Source organism: Epinephelus moara, chromosome 24, assembly GCF_006386435.1.
Source record: "Epinephelus moara isolate mb chromosome 24, YSFRI_EMoa_1.0, whole genome shotgun sequence".
NCBI classification, from domain to species: domain Eukaryota; kingdom Metazoa; phylum Chordata; class Actinopteri; order Perciformes; family Serranidae; genus Epinephelus; species Epinephelus moara.
In genome coordinates this window covers 31,527,394-31,549,524 of record NC_065529.1, presented here as the reverse complement: position 1 = coordinate 31,549,524, position 22,131 = coordinate 31,527,394, and the positions used below count along the sequence as shown (strand labels likewise).

Sequence of the window (22,131 nt, the reverse complement as noted above, 5' to 3'; positions counted from 1 at the left end):
AAAAAAAAAAAAAAAAAAAAAAGCTCTAATACACCACTCCCAACTTGCCAAACACAGCAGCATAGTCAGTGGCCATACTCTCCAAAATATGACATTGAAGGTACCCCTGTAGCGTCAGTTTTGGACGTGTCAGTTTCTGCTCGTTATATGCGTACAGTGTCGTTTCAAAATAACGTCCAGTTAAGTTTAGCTAACAAAAGTACTTGGATTGGTTTAGGGAAATATCATGTGGGTTAAAATGATGTTGACTTTTGGTTTCACGGGACACAAACCGTGTTCTCCTGGGTGAAAGTCCTGTATTTTTTTCAACCTCCTCCCTATACAGACTTGCTCACTCTTTATACGATATCAGCTGAATATTGCCGCAAATGGGTTTACACTGGAGTTAGTTGAAAGCCCGATGAGTCTTATACAGGCGCTGTAGGGTGCCTTGTGTGGGGTGTGACAAAGTGTTGGTGTTTGACAACCCTGGAATTTGAACAGGTTGGATAAACCCACTGTACACCACCTGCTGACCACCAAACGGCAGACAGATACAGTCAGTGACTAGCTGGTGAACATAGTGAAGCATTTGGCTGCTAAAGAAACCAATATTCCCATCAGGAGTTGGTAGAGACCAAAAACTGTGTTAACAAGAGAGTGAATACTGGACTTACATTCACGAGGTGGGTGCAAACAAAATGCCAAATACCATATGTGCCAATGTTGTTGATGTTTAAATATGCTACTTTTTAAAACAAGCTTGTTGAATCTTAAACTCGAAAGGTGATTTTGTCAGTAAAATAATTTAAAAACAAGTGCAAATTCAAAATAGCTGCGACCACATACTGTACATGCATGCGTCCACATATTTTCCCTTTGTGCCAGTTTCCCAGATCAGCAACCCTTTGGTGCATGACAAATCTTCCCACAACATTTCTGCCACTCTGTGAAGTTTTGCACCTTTTTGTGACAGGCCACTCTCATTGCCTCACTTTTAGCCAGTTGTTATGAACACATACATAAACATACTTGATCTTCATGCCAAATTTTAACATCCTAGGGCAAAAACTATGGCTGCCAAAGGGTCGGGAAATATTTGTGGACCAACCATTACAGCGAGCTATAGCCTCCTGGGACCCTGCGTCCTCTAATGAGAACATCACATTTTGGGTTTCCTGCAACTTACACTTCATTCTGCTTAACTTAGACCTGTTGTCCTTGTTCGTGGACATCCAGTGGTAGTGAGACCACAGTAGACTAATCCATGTAAAAACAAGATGGCAGCCATCTCAGCCAAGTCAGTCTGCTGCCGATCCCGACACTAAAGTGGACAAGGTCCAAACTTGATCACATTTTATGGTTGAAATTAGTTTATGTATGATTAATAATGTTGGTAGTTTGTTATGGCAACACATTTGACCAATTTTGGCAACAGTAACAAGCTGAGACGCTGTTAATTAGGAAACACTCGTCTTAGGACATCAGGACTTTATTGTAGTTTCGTTTGACGATGTTGGGACCAATTAGGTGTGACAGACTGTCTCTGCAGACAAAAGGACACCCCTTGCTTGGAGTATGAAACAAGGACCATTCATCTGGAGTTACAAAACGAACAAATCACAAGAGTTTTAGCTTTGTTGCATTATTTGTAATTTAGTTTTTGCACAACAACAATCAGACATTGAAATAAGCTGTTTTATACTTTATTACACACCATGACTATTAAAAATCCACCCAACGTACTCATATGAGGACATCATGTTTTTCTAAAACTACTTCTTGTTCAAAGACAATGCTAAGTTATACTTACCAGGTCCTATTGATCCCAAACAGCTTGGAGACATTAAAAATATGTACCAAACAGAAGCTGAGGTCTCAGGAGGATAGAGCTGCCTGTATATGTGTATCCATCCATTATCTACACCCAGTTTTTCTTTCCAGGGTTGCTGTCTCAACTCACATTGGCTGTGAGGCAGGGTTCACTCTGTCTATCACACAGTGACATATATAGACAGACAACATATCATTCACATCTATAGGCAGTATAACTTTCCACTGACTGGCGTGTCTTCGGACTGTGGGAGAAAACTGTACTGACAGGCGAGATATAAAGGCGACTGTATACATGTATTTATTTGCAAATTATTTTCCCACTACGGGTACCAGACTGTGTGTTTATCTTTTAGAGGGGGGGGGGGGGGATCTGCACTGTGATGAATGCTGAGACATTATTTATGGGTGTTTGTTTGTACTTAACTGTTTAATGCTTACACACAGAGCTTGAGGACAAATTGTGTGGTCAGATGTGATGAGTCAGTACAAAACAACGCACACAAAAAATGAATCAAGACAATCATTAAAGTAATAGTCTCCCTTAATAAATTATGTTATTCATCCAGCTCTTTTTTCACCGTAATTCCTCTGAATTCCTAAAATAGTTTCTTGAAAAGAAAATAGCCGCCTGGAGTCAGGACTGTACCGAACAACACATTTCTCAACCACACATTTAACTTGGCGCTGACTAATGGTCTTTTATGATGTGTTAGCTGTTTTTACAGACATGTAAAAGGCAGCCAAACACATTCACACTCACTTTTTTAATGTGTCACATCGCTTTTTTTTATAGTCAGCAGCATTTCCAGTAACTCCACTGTGATCATTTTAGTAACATTAAAGCAAACAGGTAACTTGTAACTGGCCTGAAGGTGAGGCAGGTTTGACTCTGTGTCCTAATTTCTCTGATGATGATGATGATGGCTGTAGATGGGCTGTTAACAGAAGTCCAAACAGAGCAGGGCTTCATAAATCAGCTCAGATCTCACAGGGGGGTCTGCTGTGGAGCTCAGAAAACAATTTATTAGACTTTGACCCCTAGAATACGAGATGCTTGTTTCATTTGAGATCTGGTCACACAGCGAGGCAATCATGTTTCACTCACCATCACTTTCCCAGCAAAGAACCCCTCTTCTTTTATTTGTTTATAATCTCAACGCTCGGCTGAGAGGAATGTGTGTTTTGCATCCTCTGATTTAAGTTTCCATATGTTTGCTGCACCCAAGGGACTCTGACAAGAAGCAAAGGAATTTAAATTTGGGTTTAAATGTTCAGTAGTTGTTACCACATGGGGGATTTGTTTGTTTGAGCCGCATGCACTTGTAGAATACTTTCCCTACTCATCCATCATCTCCTTTCCTCTTGGAGTACATCTTTATCCTGAGACCTGCGTTAAATTCCTCCCTCAGCTTGGCAGCTCGTCGGGGCTTTATTCTTGGGACCAATTTTTTTCTCATAATGAGAGGATTTAGGCAAATTGCACTCATTTCTCTCCCGTCTCTCTCCCTCTGCCTGCTTCTGTCTTTTCCTCCCTCCTTCCCTGCAGATATCGACGAGTGCCAGGTCCATAATGGAGGCTGCCAGCACAGATGCATTAACACCAGGGGCTCCTACTACTGTGAATGCCACCCGGGCTCTCGCTTGCATGTGGACGGCCGCACCTGCCTCGGTAAGGAACATTACAGCCTCGTGGCGGTGCTTACATTGTACAAGCTGGAAAAACGGTCAGAAGTCGCCACAGTGAAATATTATTTCTAAAAGGGAATTTGGCTCTGTTTGGTCTTCGTTAACATACTGTGACTAATGTTACAATCGCAGCTTGATTTGAGGTTTCGTCCTTCCTTTAATCCAATTAGAAACAGTACGGAGGCCTCCAGAGTTTCCCCTGTGTAATGTGGCTCCGCTTGTTCTTAACTCACATAAACAATGAAACACTGTTTCAGAGGAAGGACTTCTGAAAGTCTTTGCTGAGAGTATTATTTTTGGTCATTATTTCATTGAAGTTCAGCCACATATGCTTTTTGACATGGGCACTTAATCATGTAAACCACATCCATGATGTTGCAGTAGATGACCCCTTTTGATTCTGACATAAAGCCCTATTGTAATGTGAGTTGATTCAAATAACATTTGCTGCTAAAAACCACACTGAGTTACAGACCGTGGATTTTTAATTCCCTCACTGGATATCTTGTAGAAAGATGTTTTTCTCTGTCTGGAGCTCATTTGTACCACGGCTCCTACTAACAACTATTTTCACGATTGATTAATCTGCTGATGAATCAATCAATTACTGATTGGTCTGTAGAATGTGAGAAAATGTGAACAGTGGCCGTCACAATCTTCTTAAGTCCAAGATGTTGTCATTAAGTTGTTTATTTTGTTTGACCAACAATCCAGAACTAAAAGATGTTCAGGTTATGAACACAACGGACAAAGTAAAGCAGCAAATTCTCACAAATGAGCAGTGGTGGGTGGAGCCCTAAAAATCTACACTCAAGTAAAACAACAATAAGTCCCATTAAGTGGCGTAAGGTATTACAACGGGCCCCAGTGCACGCTATTATGACAGGCCCGATAGTGTATCGTGCACATATCATCTCATCACATTATCAGAGACTTGACATTCAATAACATTAACATACAAATTAGCCAACAATCATTATTGCATGTCTGTATATCACAAAAATACCAAAGAAAATGAGAAATTATTATTATTATTATTATTATTATTATTATATTATTATTATTAAATTATTTAAAGGAGCTATATGTAAGAAATCTAAAGCAAATAGTCGTAAAATCCTCCTAATATGTCACAGAGACTAAGGAATAATGTTCATATAACATACTGATCTCACCGACAACAATAGTACAGCCAGAATATTCGCATTTAAAAAAAAATTTTACGGTCCACAAATCATGTTTATGTTTTGAATTTGTGTTTTGGCCTGTTGCGCCACCCACCGCCGTCTACCAGTCACGCAGTCAGTAGAGTCTCAGCATCAGTTACAGTTACGACTGAGCTACAGCAGCACGGCAAGCAGCATTAGCAGTGTCCCGGTACATAGCATTAGCAGCCGGCTCCTCCTCCGCTGTATCCCGGCAGCAGCGTTAGCAGCAGAGAAGCCGGACTTGCTCGAACGGTCCGCTTGAAAACCGAAGATCAAGGACGCGGCGACGCGGCCCTGCTACAGCAGCCGCCCATGGGCAAACAAATCAGTCTCCAGCGTGCCGCTGTCCAGCAACCTCGAATCTGTAGGGGAGGGGGGGGCGGACACGACTTGCGGCAGTATCTTGAATTTGAGTGCAGTAACCGTTTTGGCCGCATTCTTACATACAGCGCCTTTAATTTAACAATTTTAATGTTTTACTTTAGTTTATTTGGAATAAGCATATCATTTTGTCGTAGGTGCTATTGACTATTTTACAAAAATTAAAAAAAGAAAACATGATGGGCATAGGTAGCAAATGGCTATGTTTTTAATTTAATGAGAGCTCTTTGAACGCAGGCGTATTTCCAAGGTGGCAATCACTCATTAGGGCCCATTATCCACCCAACACAATGTTGGAGAGCCTACTGTCTTCATGGGCCCCCCTCACCTCACGGGCCCCAGTGCAAGCGCACAGCATGCACTGTCTATATTTACGCCCCTGGTCCTATATAAAAACAACTCAAGTAACAGTTAAAATTATCAGGTCATTTAAAAAAGTACTTGGTCAATAAATCACTCTAAAGTAGAAGTTACTTTCCATTATTTATTTATTTATTTATTTTGTGGAGTGTGCGGACCAGTTCAAAGTAATAAAGAAGCAGCGCTTGTTTTGGTGAGCAGGTCGGAAAATCAAACAAATAAAGTTGGCCTCTACAAATGAGATACGAACAGTCTCCCACCCTTTCTCCATCTCTTCCTCTCACTAACATCAAAGATTAACATTACACATACAAAATTAACATAACGAAAGTTAGCTAACTAACTTCATTTTCACCTGCAGTATTTGCAGGTGAAAATGAAGTTAGCTAACTTAAATGTTTGTGGAAGTTAGAAGAGAAGTTTTTAAAAGCAGAGATCTCAGTGTTCAGTCCCTCTGGACCAGGGGATCTTCTTAGTACCTGCATCTTAGATAGTTGGATGTGTGAATATCTATTCAAGTATAAAAGTGTGGCCAGATGTGGCCTGGATTTGCCGCTGGAAGCTGCCTCTTGTTTTGAGTTTTGCTGTGTCATCATCACACCATGGTGAAAAAACACGTGGTGCTTCTTTTTTCCAGGCAGCTGGAAACTCAACACCTGCAGTAGAGGGGCTCCTCCTTGAATCTTTGGCACTTTTGCTTGAAAGGTTTCTTACACAATTAAGTAATTATTAAAATGGTTGCTGATCGGGTCGCTGCCATCTCTCTATTCCTGTTCCATCTTTCCACTGTCACCCTTAAGAAAGGCACAACATATTTACGCTACTTAGTGATTAACTGCCTAATTGTTTCAGCTCAAGTTTAGTACTCCAGTATCTATACTTACAGTAAAGCTCTATGTGTTCACTGTTCATTTTCAGTCTGTTATCAAATGCATTAGATATCTGAATTTTTCTCTGCCCCATGTTCTGAGGGTTAAGAAACTGCCCTGGGGTAAATAGTTTGAACTTGTTTCACAATGCTCTGATCTCTTCCACTGCTTAATCATTATTTATGAATAATATATGATATAAGTACATCGTGTAAATACTTACAACCACTGACCGTGGTTTCCATACCTCTGTTCAGTTATAATGACAGCCTTTCCCTCCATTAAATTCTGCTCATATGTTATTTTAACACTCACATAGGCTTTGTTCTTTGATTCTGCATGTTATCCTGTCCTTATCCTTTTCCTCTGCTGTGTTCACACAGTACCTGTATGTTGTTTCTGTCATGCCAGATACATTAGATTTAGGTTTTTCAGAAATAGCTGATGGAGTAAAGAGTATAAACCTGGCACCAGTCTCTGCAGTCTGCAGGAATGTATACAGAGTGTCCTGACATTTAGAGTGGAAATGATTCTGTGTTTCTTGGCTTCATAAAGCACAGTTGTTTCATTGTCTTATAGAACAGACACTATAGCTGGGACCCCACTGTCCCTGAGAGGCCGCGGTGTGACAGCTGTAGCGTGAAGACATGACTGATTGCACTAATAATCACCGTGCACATCTGGATTGACTCCCAGGTGAAGCTTATCTGTGAGGCTGCATATCCGTCAGCTGACAGTCGTGTTCAGATCGTGCAGAGGCAAGCTGCAAAATGTGTGCACGTTCACAAGCAGATCAAGCACTGAGATCTTGCTTCCCGTATGACGAGTGAATAACGCACACTACGCACGTGATGACCACAGGCATACTGGACAGACGACAGCACATACCAGTCAGCACACAGTCATAGTGAGAAAAAGAAGAGCAGATGTCCTCAAATCAATTCAATCTCGGCTTTTCTCGTCTTATCCAGCTCTTGATCTGCCAGCAGAGGTCAGATGTATCCCACACACTTAGCATGTGGATGAATAATATTTGAGCTGGAAGGCTCTCTGCGGTTTGACATGTACTTGTGATGGATGGATCTTGACTCCAGCCGTCGAGTATGAAAAACACCAGCTTTGAGAAGACGCGGCTGTTTAGCCTCTACCTGTTGATTTCTCCGAAGGGATAGAGTCCAGGCCGTCTACCGGGGTTACTATGAAGAAGAGAAACCCAGACGGGGGAGATGATTGAGCTGGCTCTGCCCTCAGTCTCATCAGCGGACGAGCATTGTCCACCTCAGAGGTCCTGCCTTTCAAACCTCTCTGTGATTTTTGGCTCTGCTGTGGTGATGGATCTCTTGCGGCTCAGAGCAAAGAAATTCTCTGAGGTAATCGCAGAGTATAGGAATGTCAGTGCAGCGGTCGTGACCTCTCTGAGAAATATTCCTGTAAATGTGACACTGCAGTCAAATCAACATTCAGAAAGACTAAGATGAAACTGAAGTTTGGGTTTATGTGCATTGATTTGTCCTGTAAAGATGACATGTTTTCTTATTCCCCATGACTGCCTCTCTTTCTGTCTTGTCATTTAAGCTTCTCTGACCTTTTCTCGTGTCTCTTAATTTTTCCCTTTTTGGCCTTTTCAGCTGTTCATTCATGCGCCATCAGCAACGGAGGATGTGAGCACTACTGTGTGCAGCAGTCTGCAGCTCATTTCCGCTGTCGCTGCAAGCCAAATTACATACTGGCAGAGGATGGCAAGCACTGTAAACGTGAGTGTAAGGCAACACTGAACACACATTACCACATGGCACCAGACATAAAGAAGAAATCATAAATGCAGCGGTGACTAAGGAAAGAGTGCCAATAAAACAGAGCGCTTTGGAAGATTATGAAGGTGTGATCTGAAGATTTGATCACAACACTAAAAACACATTTTCCGCATCTGCTGCCAGTTATAATTATCTGACAGGATGTCTGTGCTGGAGCAGGATTAACTGTCATCCATGGGATGAGACATAAAATTGGAGTGAATCACGGCAGTCTCCTTCATTGTTTTTTTCTTAAATTAGTATTTTGATGTTCTCGCTTCTTTTAATCTCTGAGATCTCTGAGGCCGTGCAGCGGAGCGCTGTTCTCTCGAGGTGGGAAATTATACATATATGTATTTTAAATTACTGTCTCTCTCAGATGCTTTTACTTTGTAATTGTTGGCTGAGAATGGCTTCCTCTAATTTTTGCAGTGCTCAAGGTTCTCATCCCAGATGCTGGACAGGCTTACACAAGTCAAACACACACACAGCTATGCAGAGTGAACAATAAAGAGATGAGGTGGAGGAGCAGGGTGGCAGCAGGGATTTAAAACTCTCCACCTGCTGTGCATTAAGATGTCAGTTTTTACAGTTTTCTCCAACGCTGCGCCAGAAGTGTTCGCCACGTGACTGACACCAGTGGCTTTGTGTTTATGACTGTGTTTTTTTTGTGTGTGTTGCAGTGCAGAATCCCTGTGCCGAACAGAATGGAGGCTGCATGCACGATTGTCTGGCTGATGGTGGGAGAGCTCACTGTGAATGCAAAGCTGGTTACCTCCTGGCCGAAGATGGAAAAACATGTGAAGGTAATTAACATTATAATGATTATTCACCTGTCCCTCCAGGATGTTGCAATCGCAAAGATTAAAGCAAGCTGAGTCAATGCCCGTGGATTCTGTGCAGCCTTGCAATTTTCTCCTGTCATCACACCTTCACTGCAGATTTGACTATATGAAACAGGTTAAGTCTCATTTCACCGTAGAGCTGCACACAGCATATTGATTCACTCAGCCCCTCCTTACTCTGCACTCTCTGTCTCTCAGATCTGTGCCTGGGACAGAGTCACACACACACACACGCACAGCAACAGGGCTAATTGTTAGCATCACACAGCTAGTGTTATCCAGCTGTTAATTAAGAGTCGAGCCATTTTGGTGTCGGTGTGAGATTAATAGTTTGGTGTTGGATGTTACCAGTGGCTGCAGCACTGTGGCAGAAACATCAAAATATGACAAGTAGGGATGGGATCATGTTATGCCATGTAATAATCAGCTGTTGCTGCATCCCCTCTACCATCACATATAGGTTGTAATTTTGTGGGAAACACTGAGTGCTCACAATAATGAGCTTCGAATTTGTGTCAGCACCACAGCTACTTCTGCAATTTTCACTTCCCCTTGTATTTCAGTGCAAAAACATATACAAACATGCAACTTGCATCGCAATTTTTTAGAATATCTGTCATGAAATCAGACATTTAAAGCCGCAACAATGCAAAGAACAGCCTATGACATTCTGGAGGGAACATGGTTGCTACGGGTCCGGAAAGTACTGAAAGTGCTTGAATCAAAAAAGACAAAATCAAGTATGTGAAGGTGCTTAGATTTAAAAAAAAATGTCCTTAATAGTGCTTGGATTTTGTTTGAGCCTCTGCTGGTTGTTTGACTCTTAAAAAATGGTGCAGTGTATTTAGATGTTAATGTAATGTCAAAAATAAATAAATAAATTGCTAAAATGTTGTTTGCACTTCTGAAAGAAATTGGAAGTGGAAACGACCTCTAGTGATCGCATCACTCAGTGTCAAATTGATCACTGTAAGTGGATGGTTATTACAAGCGATTTTCTTTCTTTATTTATCATGCAGATTACCATCTAATTGACATTTGTATATTTATTACATGAATATAAAGTAATGAAATGAACAGCTTTACCAACAACTGAATTTTTCTGACTTTTTAAATTACTGTGCAAATTAAATTAGGCTACTATACTGTGTTTAATTTAAATACACAATAATACAGTGCTGTGCTTAAAATTAAGTTTACTGTAGTTCACTGTAGTTTTCTCTCACTAAGGGCTGGCTTAAGGAAACATTTTTGGCAGTTTGACATAAGCTTCAAGAGCGTCTGTGTGAATTATTGGCGCTTAGTTTTCAATTTTTATCTCAAAAGTCCTTAAAATGTATCCACAACCCTGTTATAATGCAGATCAGAGTTAATTAACTGAAAAAAATATATGGAGCACATAAAGAAAATGGTTTACAAAACAATATTGCCACATTTCGTAGCTGCGCTGGAGGTTTTGATCATATCACACACTTATCTTCCTCAGCAGATGCAGTTAACTCAGTTGCCATGGAGTTATTTCAGTAGATGTTCAAATTGAATTTTTCTGAGCACTTAAAATATTCCTCGTCCACATTGGATCAAAAGTCAAATTTGAAGATTGGAAACAGCAGAGATATGGAAATTTCCATACCCCTGCATTTCCATGTAAACTGGGCAAACTCCTCTCTGCTGACAAAGATTGTGTGATACAGTTGAAAGCTCCAGAACAGTGCCTGAATGGCCTCCATTATTAAAACAAGGACAGCTTTTAAGAAAAAGAAGTGCAAACTCAGAAGTTGAAAGAAGATGTGGAATTTCCATCGTGTGTATCTGCCAACGCTGAGTTTAAACTGTGTAAAAGATGGTGTTCAAGTGCAAACATGGATTTAATTTGTGAGAAAATGTAAATGAACCTGTGCAGACCAGATGTATTCATACATTTTTTTCTGTACATATTTTTGTTACAGATATCGATGAGTGTCAGACAGAAGAGTCCAACTGTGCTCACGGCTGCCACAACACGCTGGGCTCTTTCGCCTGTGTGTGCAGCACTGCCTATGAGCTGGGATCTGATGGAAAACAGTGCTACAGTCAGTTTGAACCCTCTTAATATCATTACACGCACATAAACCCTAACATTTAGTTGGTACAATATATTTTAGTCCTTCAAATAACACATTATCTCACTGTGAACTTGTAAAAGAAATCGAGATGGAGATCGTGAACAGCTGCGAGAACAACAACGGAGGCTGTTCGCACCACTGCCAACATTCAACCGGCGGGCCTGTTTGCTCCTGTAACCATGGTTACAGACTAGACGACGACCTCAGAACTTGTGTTGGTAAGAAGCTGTAATGTATTGCATTGACTTAAATATATGCTTTTAACCATTATAAGATATTCTCGCACATTACATCAGCACTCAGTCACAGTAACTTTCCAGAAACCTCTTTCTGAATTTTTATTGAACCATTAGTGTTTTATGTGTCAGTGGATTAGTGAAGTGATGTTTATGACTAGTTTTGATTAGAGTACGGTTCTGATAGCTAGGGCTGTCCCCGACTAAGAGTTTTCCCAATCGACCAATAGTCTTCACTTAGGACCATTAGTCGACTAGTTGCCCGCATGTTTCTGATATTAATTCAATTATTAGATCATATATTTCGTGCAGGGCAACACAATGGTTTGAGCTCAAGGTGTGAGAAAGAATAGTATCAGTAACATTGTCAACACTGTGCTACATTACAGAGAAATACAAAACCGTACTAATGAACCTTCATTAATATAGGCCTATATTTTATCTACAAGTGCACGTCACACACTGAGCGAGCCGCCTGTTAATGACGCTGTCGGCAAAGCAGTAATAATTGTGCTAAGTGGCTAATGGGCATGTAGCTACTTCCATGTTTCAGATGATACGTCATGTTTGTAGTCGACCAATGAAGATGAGTTTACATATCACCTTGGGTTCGTCCTTCACCTTCTCAAAATGATCCCACACTTTGGATTTGTTAATGAGGAAGTTAAAGTTGAGTGCTGTTATTTTTTACTTTGACCTTAATTGGCTGTTAAAACTGTACAATTTACATGCTCTCGTAAAAAGTTTGTGTCAGAGAGCAGGGAAGCGTATCACTACAGTGAGTTCATAATTTCAGTCTCTCTGCTTGTTGTGTTTGGCAGATGTGGACGAGTGTGGAGAGCAGCGCTCTTGCTGTGAGCAGGATTGCACCAACTACCCCGGGGGTTATGAGTGTTACTGCTCGGCAGGATACAGACTCAACTCAGACGGATGCAGCTGTGACGGTGTGTTTAACCCCCAGTCCAAACGTGGATGGCACTCACACTTTTATGAGACTGAATATTTACTTCTGTTGAATTTGGGAGAGTTCCAATTTGACTCAGAAGACGTCAACACAAACAGTGTTTTCTTTGTTGGAGTTTAACATGTGAAGTGAGAGTTGCTCCGTTAAATTGCTTTGGCTTCTCCCTGCTTCTCCTGATGCAGCAAAAGTGTTTGAGTCTGTGTTGCGTCTGTGTTGTTTAGATGTAGACGAGTGTCTGGCTGCTAATGGCGGCTGTGATCACACATGCCAGAACAGCGCGGGCTCCTTTCAGTGCTTCTGCCGCCGGGGTTTCCGTCTGGATGAAGACCGGCAATCCTGCATCCGTGAGTATCAACATTAAAGAGAGTGGCCAAGTGCGAGTCACACCACAAACATGCCAATGAAAAACATCCTGTGCACAGAGTCGTCCAGTCCAGATTGTGAGTGTTAAAGAGCAGGTTTCATGGAAGATAGGACTTTTTTAGACCTGGAGTCGATATTACAGTCGTCTAAGTGTTAAAACATAAAGATTTAAATTGTATCATATGATCAAGCCGTTCAACACTGACCCACAGTTTGATGTAACAACTGGAAAAGTCAAGATAGGCAGCAGGTACAGTAATACTGCCATCCAGTCATAGTAGAAGTTTTTGAATAATAGGCCTTGTGTTAGTGTGACAGAGTCACAATACAAGGACTCTGAAATTCAAGCAGCTACCAGAAATTCAGCCATCATTCATTTCATTATTAACGCCTGTGCTTTTTCAACTGTGACATGTCAAAATGTTTTAAGTGAAAAAACGATTATACCACTAAAAGCCTGTTTAATTACAGCTGGGTATGAGGCACTGGAAAATAAACTTTGAACAACCTTTGGTGGAGAAAATGTCTCTAATGTGCGTCATAGACAAACAGAATTAAATGCCTGTCTTTTCTTAGTTGAAGTCTGGGAGAGGACCTGCCAACAGGGTGTGATTGGCACTTTAAAAACAGATATTCTTGCAGCAGCAGTAGCTTTATGATGTTATTAGTGAACCTACTGAAGCCAAGTCAAGATTAAGAAATGTGGCTATTTCCCTCTTGTTTTTCAGTGTCTTATTTTGTACTTGCTGAAAGGTATAATATGTGATTTTCTGCCACTCGGGGTCCCTCAGTCAAAACAATTACTAAAGACGGAGCGATGCCATCATTGCAGTCAGTTTCTCCTGATTAGGATTCTTCATTGTTTAGTCGATTGTTACTAGGAACAAAATTATCTACAGAGGTCTCTTCCGCTCCAAAACAAACAGACCCGCTGACTTAAACTGGTTAAAACACTGAATAAATCAGTTGATGCTCTTTGGCTCGTCACAGAGGGGCTGCTAGTGAAGGTCCTGCTAACATGTGCTCACTTTTTTTTCTGATAACTCAAGATCCAGACGTTCGGGAGGTTTTAACCAGGAGCCGAATTATCTGCAGAGGTCCCTTCCTCTCCAAAACAAACAGACCTGGTGATTTAAACCAGTAAAAACCCTGAATAAAGCAGTTTTATAGTAAAAATCTGTGTTTTTCCAATACTGTTTGGCATGGCAGGGGTGGGAACCAAGCTGCTGCTGACGTTTGCTCAGCTCGATTCTCTGATAACTTAAGATCCAGATGTTCGGGAGGTTTTAACTAGGACCTGAATTCTCCACAGAGGTCTCTTCCTCTCCAAAACAAACAGACCTGGTGATTTAAAGTGGTAAAAACACTGAATAAAGCAGTTTCACACTAAAATCAGTCTTTTTCTAACACTGTTTGGTACGGCAGAGGTTCTAGCCAAGCTGCTGCTGACATTTGCTCAGCTTGTTTCTCTGATAACTTAAGATCCAGGCATCTGATGTCTTAAAAGCCTTCATCCAATCAAAATATATAGTTTAAAACGACCAAGATCTAAAAAGTGTATCATAAAAATGTGGCAAGTTATGACGGCTTCTGGCAGACAACCGCAACACTGACACATGCAAATGTTTGGGATAATGTAAGTACACAGCTTAACAAAATACGAACATTGGTGTAGTCATTTCAGACAATTTAATGCTTGAAAGTTACATATTATATCTTTAACATACAAACCCACATGTTACAAGGAAATTCCAAAAACAAGTTATCTAATCAAAATGTTTGATTGTTTTGAAAAAGAGAATGATTTCAGGACATAAAGCTGAATGACAAACACTGTGTATTTACTGTAGTGTGTGTAATTGACTTTTTCCCCGCAGCATTAGAAGATGCAGTTGAGGCCCTGTCCAGCGGAGGTGCCATCGAGCTGCCTCTCGTTCGACCCCTGCTCACTTTGATACCGGACTACAACCAACCCCTGGAGCGCTATGACGACTACGAAGACGACGAGGGGGAGCTGAGGGCCGAGAGTAACCTTGCAGAGAAATTTGGTGTGTTTTTTACCCCCAAAACCATTAAGCACTCATTATCATTAAGAGTGAGCTCTATCTGATTACCTGAGTGTGACCTCTGGGAGGTGAGGCTGTCTGACAGGCTCATTTACTGCAGGCAGGAACAGACCACATGGCGAGGGTTAATTACTGTGCTTCATGCTCCCAGACTGTCGGTACATACTGTAACACCACAGCGTTTTTGGCAGGAATGCTGAGGCTTATATGTCCTGGCAGCCTGTAACAGGAAGTCAGAGGCTCTGTTTTATGTCGCCCAAACTCAGACTCTTATGACAGCAGCAGGACATTTTACAGTAAATGTTACTTAACTGAAAGTTGACAGAAGTAACACCTGCGAAACAAATTTAGATAGATTATATTTTGTGACCTGACAAATATTCAACTGGGATCGAAATGTGCATCCAAATATGTTGGTGGTTTGGAGTCAGTGTGTGGACGCTACTTTTTTTTAACATTGCTGATTTCCAATAGTCTTGAGCCTACATTTGATGTGTGCATAGCTAAAAACACTTGTCCAAACTTCACTGAAACTTGTCATAGTCTCTGCCAACATTGGCATATTCATAATCTCTGGCACCCAATGAGGAAATCATTGGTCCTAAAAAAGCCTGAGGCAGTTAGGGGCCGTTTGCCGATAGGCTCCTGCACCCCCCGGGACCCCCAACAGGAGAAGTGGTTACAGAAAATGAATGAATTAATTAATTTCTTGTGATGAGGAACAACTAATCACAGCCATTAGATATCTTGCCTTTCTTCTATAAACATCAGTCCGTGGTAAATAAGGAGAAGTTGATTATTTTAGTGCAGAGCCACCCAGAGCTTTAGGATCTGTCCTATAGACAACATTTTAGGCCTAATATATACTTAAAAAACAACAAATATCAGCTCTGAACTTGGGATTTCTAGTAGTAGGCTATGATACAGTGGTGGGTATGGTCTCTTAGCAAGGCAAAAGAGTTGCATACAGCCCCAGATCTCGTGTTTTTCAGGTGGTAAAGGGTGTGGCGTGTGTCCTGGCCTCACCTAACTTTGTGAGCATCACGTGTCATGATTAGAGTTTAGAGATGACAAAATAATACATCCTTCACTATAAACTGTCATCAATCAGTTGGATATTATTGCTAAATAGCTGTGTGAACTTGAGCCTCATTCATTACCCTGTTGTTTCCAGTGTGTTTGGATGACACTTTCGGCAACGACTGCAGTTTGACATGTGACGACTGTTCTAATGGAGGAAAATGTAATCTGTGGAAAAACGGCTGCGACTGCCCTGACGGATGGACAGGCATTGTCTGCAACCAGAGTGAGGATCGTCTAAACGTTTACAGACACAAACACATGATACACATGTGTGTACTGTCACTACTTCATCAAATAAGTCATGACAGTTAAGCGATGACAGACCCTTTTATTTTTCATCCTCGCAGCATGCCCCGAGGGATATTTTGGTAAAAACTGCTCCTTCCCCTGTAAGTGTAAAAATGGTGCCAGCTGTGATCCGGTCAATGGGAGCTGCCGCTGTCCGCCTGGGGTCAGTGGAGACTTGTGCCAGGATGGTGAGTTGTCCCCAGTTTGTCCCAGACAGAAGTATTTGTTCCCTAATCATCACTGAAAACATTTTGTTCCCACCATGGGGGGTCGTTCTCTGAAGCTGACTGTGAGTTGTTTTCCTGTATGTAGGCTGTCCTAAAGGCTTCTATGGGAAGCAGTGCAATAAGAAGTGCAACTGTGCCAATAACGGGCGCTGCCACCGGACCTACGGAGCCTGTCTGTGTGATCCTGGACTCTACGGACGCTTCTGCCACCTCCGTAAGTCCCACTAATTAGAGCTGCAAGTCATCAATTATTAAATTAATTGCCAACTAATTTGATGGTCGATTAATCTGTTTTTTGAGTTATTTTTTGAGAAAAAAATGTGAACATTTTCTGGTTTCTTTGCTCCTCTGTGACACTAAACTAAATATCTCTGGGTTGTGGACAAAACAAGACATATGAGAATGTCATCTTGAGCTTTGGGAAACACTGGTTGACATTTTTCACCATTTTCTGACTTTTTATAACCAAACAGCTAATCAATTAATCAACAGAATATTCAACAAATGAAAATAATTGTAGACCTAACATTACTAGACTCTCACCTTTGAACTCATATGTCAGGAACCCCAGATAAAAGCATCATCTGACAGGCTCACTACGAATTAAACTAGGATTTAAAGTATCCATATGCAATAAAAAAAAAAAGCATGTAAATAATCATATTGTGGCTTTAACTTTAATCTCCAATATTTGTTTCTGTGCCTCATCTTCTTTTAAATCATCCCTCCTAAATCTTCTGTGTCTCCCTCAGCTTGTCCTAAGTGGACCTTCGGTCCCGGCTGCTCTGAGGAGTGTCAGTGTGTCCAGCAGAACACCCTGGAGTGTCACCGTCGTCATGGCACCTGTGCCTGTAAATCTGGTTACCAGGGCAACACCTGCAAGGAAGGTGAGCACGCTGTCACAATACTTTGCTCATCAACTGACATTACTCACATTTACTCCTTTAAATTACTACTGTACAGTTACAGTGTGGATCACAGGAAATTTTATTGAGCTTTTTGAACACGTTTATTCAAAGTATGTACAAAAACACAAAGAAACAACAAAAAAAAGTCAAAACCACCACCCTTGATACACCTGCAGAAACATAGTCAAACACAGAAAACAGAATGAAAAGTAATGGTTGCCAGAGAAGCAAATAAATGTCAGTGCATGCCGAGATGTGCTGTACCTCCAGTGTCCACAGCCTCTGTAACAGAAATGCCCATACAGGCTGAAATATAGCCACACTCAGAGGGGTGCAGTCGAAATCGTAACAAATGTACAGTGTGAATCAGTCAAGCAGAGCAGAAATAAAGACAGAAAACAGAAAATCATTGAGCCACTTACTGAAAGGAGGGAAAGGCTATTTCCATTCTCATATTACAGTTGTTTTAAACATGATCAATAAGTGCTCTGTCCTGCTCTGTCTCCAGAATGTAACCCAGGTACTTACGGAGCCGGCTGTGAGAAGAAGTGCACCTGTCCACCAGGAGTGTCATGTGATCATGTGACTGGAGAGTGCCAGCGAAAATGCCCTCCTGGTCGTCACGGAGAGAACTGTGATCAGGGTAGGTGGCTGTACGGAGGACACGCTTTCCTCACGCTTTAAAGTGGAAACAGACAACTTTTCAACTCCCCCCACCCCACCACCAGTGTTTCCAAATTATATCATAGTTTCCACAATTACCCTGCAATAATGTGGTGTTGGAATAATCAGAAAAATTAGAGTCCGACTGGGAAAATTCACATGAACCCCGTTCAATTTGGAACAATGCCTTGGAAAGCCGGCGAAAATTTTGGTACACGAGTTGCCTAGTTGACGTTATATATGCAGAAACATGCAGACGAAAGTAAATGTTTTTATTAATCCAGATGTTGCATGACAATTTTTTGCTCACATGTCCAGTAGTTTGTAATATGGTATTAGGTTGTAATCGTTAGTTTTTGTCTATGTGGAGTGTCCTAGATTTGTTACAAAAGTTATTTATTAGTATTAGACGGATAAAGCAATATAATGATGATGATAATAATAATGATAATAATGATGACTTTTAAAATAGACAAAATTCAATTAACAGCACCCACAAACAAGCTGGAGAACCAGTGGCCCCACAATCTGGGTTGGCCACGGCCTGGATGATACCATTTTCTGAGACAGAGAGCCTGCACATATATCGATATATAAGATTTTGTATTAAATCAGGGCAGGTAGGCACACCAACATTTACAAACATTTGGCTGGTGCTGCACCATCATGGAAGTTTAAGAAGCAGTCTCATGCCATCATTAAAGGCCACATTAAGTCTTGTTTTTGCATGTTGCTCTTCCTATAGGAGCACAAGTGGGCAGTATACAGCAGAGTGCAAAATGCTCTAAAAAGAGCGATTTTCACATCAACTGAAGACATTTGCGAGCAAGCATATTAGATTGTGCATACAACTTGCGACACTGTCTGTGGATATCTCTATCATCAGTTCAATCAGGAGAGACACGTTTTTATGGTAAAAGAATATTTATTAACATGTGAACGAATGAATAAGAATGTGGAAAGTCTTTAGCGATTAGACCCCGTAGAGATGGTTTGATTTAAGGAGAGTGATGAATCCATAGTTGAATAGGGAACCCCCCCCGGGGTCTCGACGCTGGTGGTGGTAGAGGTGGTGAAGATGAGATGAGAGGAAGATGGAGAAGTGCCGATGATCTGGATGAGTAGAGGAATGAGTCTTTTAGAGCTTGCCCTGGACTCTGGATACGATGGCTGGAGGTGACCGGGGTGGAGGAGGGGGCAAAGATTCTGTCTAAAATGATGGCTGACAGCAGCAGAAGAGAGAGCAGATTTAAAATTTTGCAGTGGCATCCTGATTGGCTGAGAGATCGTGGCAAAGTGTGATTGGATAACTAGAGGAGTGAACACCCATAGTCAGCTGATTAGAGGGAGTAGTGAGAGTGGGATGGAGAAAAATGTGAAAGGGGGAGCACAAGAAAGGTCTTCCTGATTGAACTTACGCTGAGCTTCATATAAATCATTGACAATATAGTGGCCTAGATATTTAATCTCATTACACACTCTAAGAGCAACACCAGATTAAAATTAGTATTCAGGAAATACTAATTTTCTGTCTTCTTTACTTCTAACAATCATAATGTTGCTCTTATTGGGCAGAAAACTACCAAATCATCTGCATGCATAAGATGATTTATTAAAATATTGCCAACCATACACCGTGTGTTATATGCATTCAACTGTTGGGACAAGTCATCCATGTATACATTAAAAAGAAAAGGAGACTGCTGAACTCTGTTACTGACATCAAATTATCATAGTTTTAGTGGACATACAGGTGCAGCAACAAGTCTGGGACGAAATCTCTTTGTAATAAAAAGCTTCATATTGTTGCTCTGAGCAATGAAATACAACTTATCTTAATTGTAGTGTTCATGTTGGTTGCACATTCCAACTTAAAGCTCATGAACACAACAAAGTGCGAAGGATGACTTCGCCAACTCATGAAATGGAACCATCTGAGGAGCACTTGAATGCAGCATTACTTCTGTTGTTTCACAGGCCAACATTTCTACTACTGGGGGGAGTAACTGCAAAAAAAATTCATTGAAGCTCTTTGGTAAATGGGGAAAGCTACCGATAGCTTCCAGGGAAAACAAAAGCGCTGTCCTTCTCCTGTTTTAGTTGTGCAATGGTTTAAACACTTCCTTTGTGCCATAAATGGAGCCTTAATTTCCCCCCCGAGATCAAACCCGATGGCAGACAGAACTGAAAAGTGAAAGCAAGGCTTACAGGGAGCCAATCTAAGCCAAGTGGTGTTATTATTCTGCATTATTCTGATAACTTAAAGCAAAAAAGTTGTCAATTTCCATTTAAAAGCTCATTTGTCTTCAGTTTTTGTGTTCCCATGTTGAGCCTAGTCTTTTCTGTGTGTCCTGGGTCAGACTGTCCAGAGGGAAGGTTTGGAATAGGCTGCGTACATCCTTGTAACTGCACCGGCGCCCCGTGTGACAAAGTGACGGGACATTGCAAGTGTCCAGCAGGGACGTCAGGAAGGCACTGTGAGAACTGTGAGTGCTGGCAGATTGTTTTTAACAGCTACATGTAAATAACTCCACAGATGTAAACCTAACTGATAAAAATGTGAATCCCTCCACACAGTGTGTCCGGAGGGTTTCTGGGGTCCAGGCTGCGGTGAAACCTGCCCACTGTGTGAGAACGGAGGCATGTGTGACAAACACAACGGGTCATGTAACTGCCCTCCAGGGTTCATGGGCAGACTATGCCAGAACTGTGAGTACCAGCAGTGTGCATTTTTGGTTTCCATAGCAACATGCATTAAACAGTCAAGCAGCTGAGGAGGGCGGTGGCACAGTGGAATATGGAAATCACGCAGTGGTGCAGTTTGGACAAGAAATAGAGCATCATGTCAGAAGACAGAGGAGCAGTCTTTCTCCGGGGTCATTAACTAAAATCCTTCAGCTGCCTGAAAACCACCTCAGACATAATTTCACTGGGAAGAACGAATATAATTCCATTTCAAACAAGCACTGGCTCTCACAGCCTCATTTGACGGCTGAATCACAGAACCACAGCCGTCATGGGAACTTGCTGTGCTTGCTTGCAGTCCGCTGAAGTCGGTTCTGGTAGATTAGGCGTGATGGTTTAGATTTTTTTTTTCTTCCTTGTGTAGCGTGCCCGAGTGGACGTTTTGGTCAGGGATGCCAAATGAAGTGTGTGTGTGAGAACAATGCCCGCTGTGATCCGGTGAGTGGGCGGTGTACCTGCGCTCCTGGCTGGACTGGACACAACTGCAGGAAAGGTAACAGTGCTGGAGAGCATGTATCACTGCAGACCTAACCTGACATCAGCCACTACACAGAACAGAACTAGATTAAGACACTGATCTCATATAGCTGATGTTATGTCTGACACTCAGATGTGATGTTTCTGTTGCAGCCTGTGACGCGGGGCACTGGGGGGAAGACTGTGCAGAAACATGTGACTGTAGGAACGGAGACGGCAGCTGTGACGCTGTGACGGGCCAGTGCAACTGTGAGGCTGGCTACACTGGAACACACTGCCATCAGAGTATGTGATGATGTATTTAAAGACCACAGAGTTCAATCTGTCATGATTTCAAGTTAAAGGAACACTCCACCATCAGTTACTCGCTGCCTGTTGCTTTGAATTTATGAAGAAGACTTTGTTTTTCTTGCATGCCTCCACGGTGAACAAAGAACCCAAAACCGGAGAAAATTCATGATGAATTGAAGTCACACAAAACGATATCAAAACATCTGCGTACCATCTCTCACACAACTCGTGCAGTACAATCCAATTCTCATTTATTCAGTCATATGCTCAGTACTTCCCAAACAGACAGCCCTCTCCATTAGGGAACTGAACTGAAAGGGAAATTCATCTATGCTCTCTTCAAAGCCAGACCTTATTGACAAAAGCAGTAATTGTACCTCACTGAGCACAGGAGCTGCTGGTCTACAGCTGCATCAATCAGTTAGTTTGTTTGTGTTATTGTGTGGCTTACGTAAATCCGAACTAACCCTTTAAATCACCAAAGCCAAACAATATCACAAACAAGCTACCAATCGAGGCAGCAGTAGACCAACAGCTCCTGTGTTCAGTGAGGTTAAATGACTGTTTTTGTCAGTGGAGTCTGGCTTTGAAGAGAGCATAGATAAGACTTCCATTTAGATCAGTTCCCCAATGGAAAGAGTTGTTTGTTTGGGAGGTGCTGAGCATACAACTGGGAAAATGAGACTTGGATTATACAGCACAAGTTGTGTGAGAATTTGTAAACACCAAACTCCCTTTTTGGATTCTTTGCTCACTGA

At 41.6% G+C, this 22,131-nt stretch overlaps 1 protein-coding gene across 1 annotated transcript in view; it reads left to right on the top strand.

The window, feature by feature from the left end:
• Positions 1 to 22,131, top strand: part of megf6b (multiple EGF-like-domains 6b) — a 94,950-nt gene that overhangs the window by 54,972 nt on the left and 17,847 nt on the right. The window contains exons 6-22 of the mRNA XM_050037256.1: positions 3,362 to 3,484; positions 7,948 to 8,073; positions 8,796 to 8,918; positions 10,907 to 11,029; positions 11,143 to 11,280; positions 12,120 to 12,242; positions 12,484 to 12,606; positions 14,503 to 14,673; positions 15,866 to 15,997; positions 16,122 to 16,250; positions 16,375 to 16,503; positions 17,042 to 17,176; positions 17,706 to 17,840; positions 20,221 to 20,346; positions 20,438 to 20,569; positions 20,970 to 21,098; positions 21,236 to 21,367. Of these exons, the coding sequence (XP_049893213.1) occupies positions 3,362 to 3,484; positions 7,948 to 8,073; positions 8,796 to 8,918; positions 10,907 to 11,029; positions 11,143 to 11,280; positions 12,120 to 12,242; positions 12,484 to 12,606; positions 14,503 to 14,673; positions 15,866 to 15,997; positions 16,122 to 16,250; positions 16,375 to 16,503; positions 17,042 to 17,176; positions 17,706 to 17,840; positions 20,221 to 20,346; positions 20,438 to 20,569; positions 20,970 to 21,098; positions 21,236 to 21,367 (2,229 nt within the window). The remainder of the gene's footprint in view (positions 1 to 3,361; positions 3,485 to 7,947; positions 8,074 to 8,795; positions 8,919 to 10,906; positions 11,030 to 11,142; positions 11,281 to 12,119; positions 12,243 to 12,483; positions 12,607 to 14,502; positions 14,674 to 15,865; positions 15,998 to 16,121; positions 16,251 to 16,374; positions 16,504 to 17,041; positions 17,177 to 17,705; positions 17,841 to 20,220; positions 20,347 to 20,437; positions 20,570 to 20,969; positions 21,099 to 21,235; positions 21,368 to 22,131) is intronic.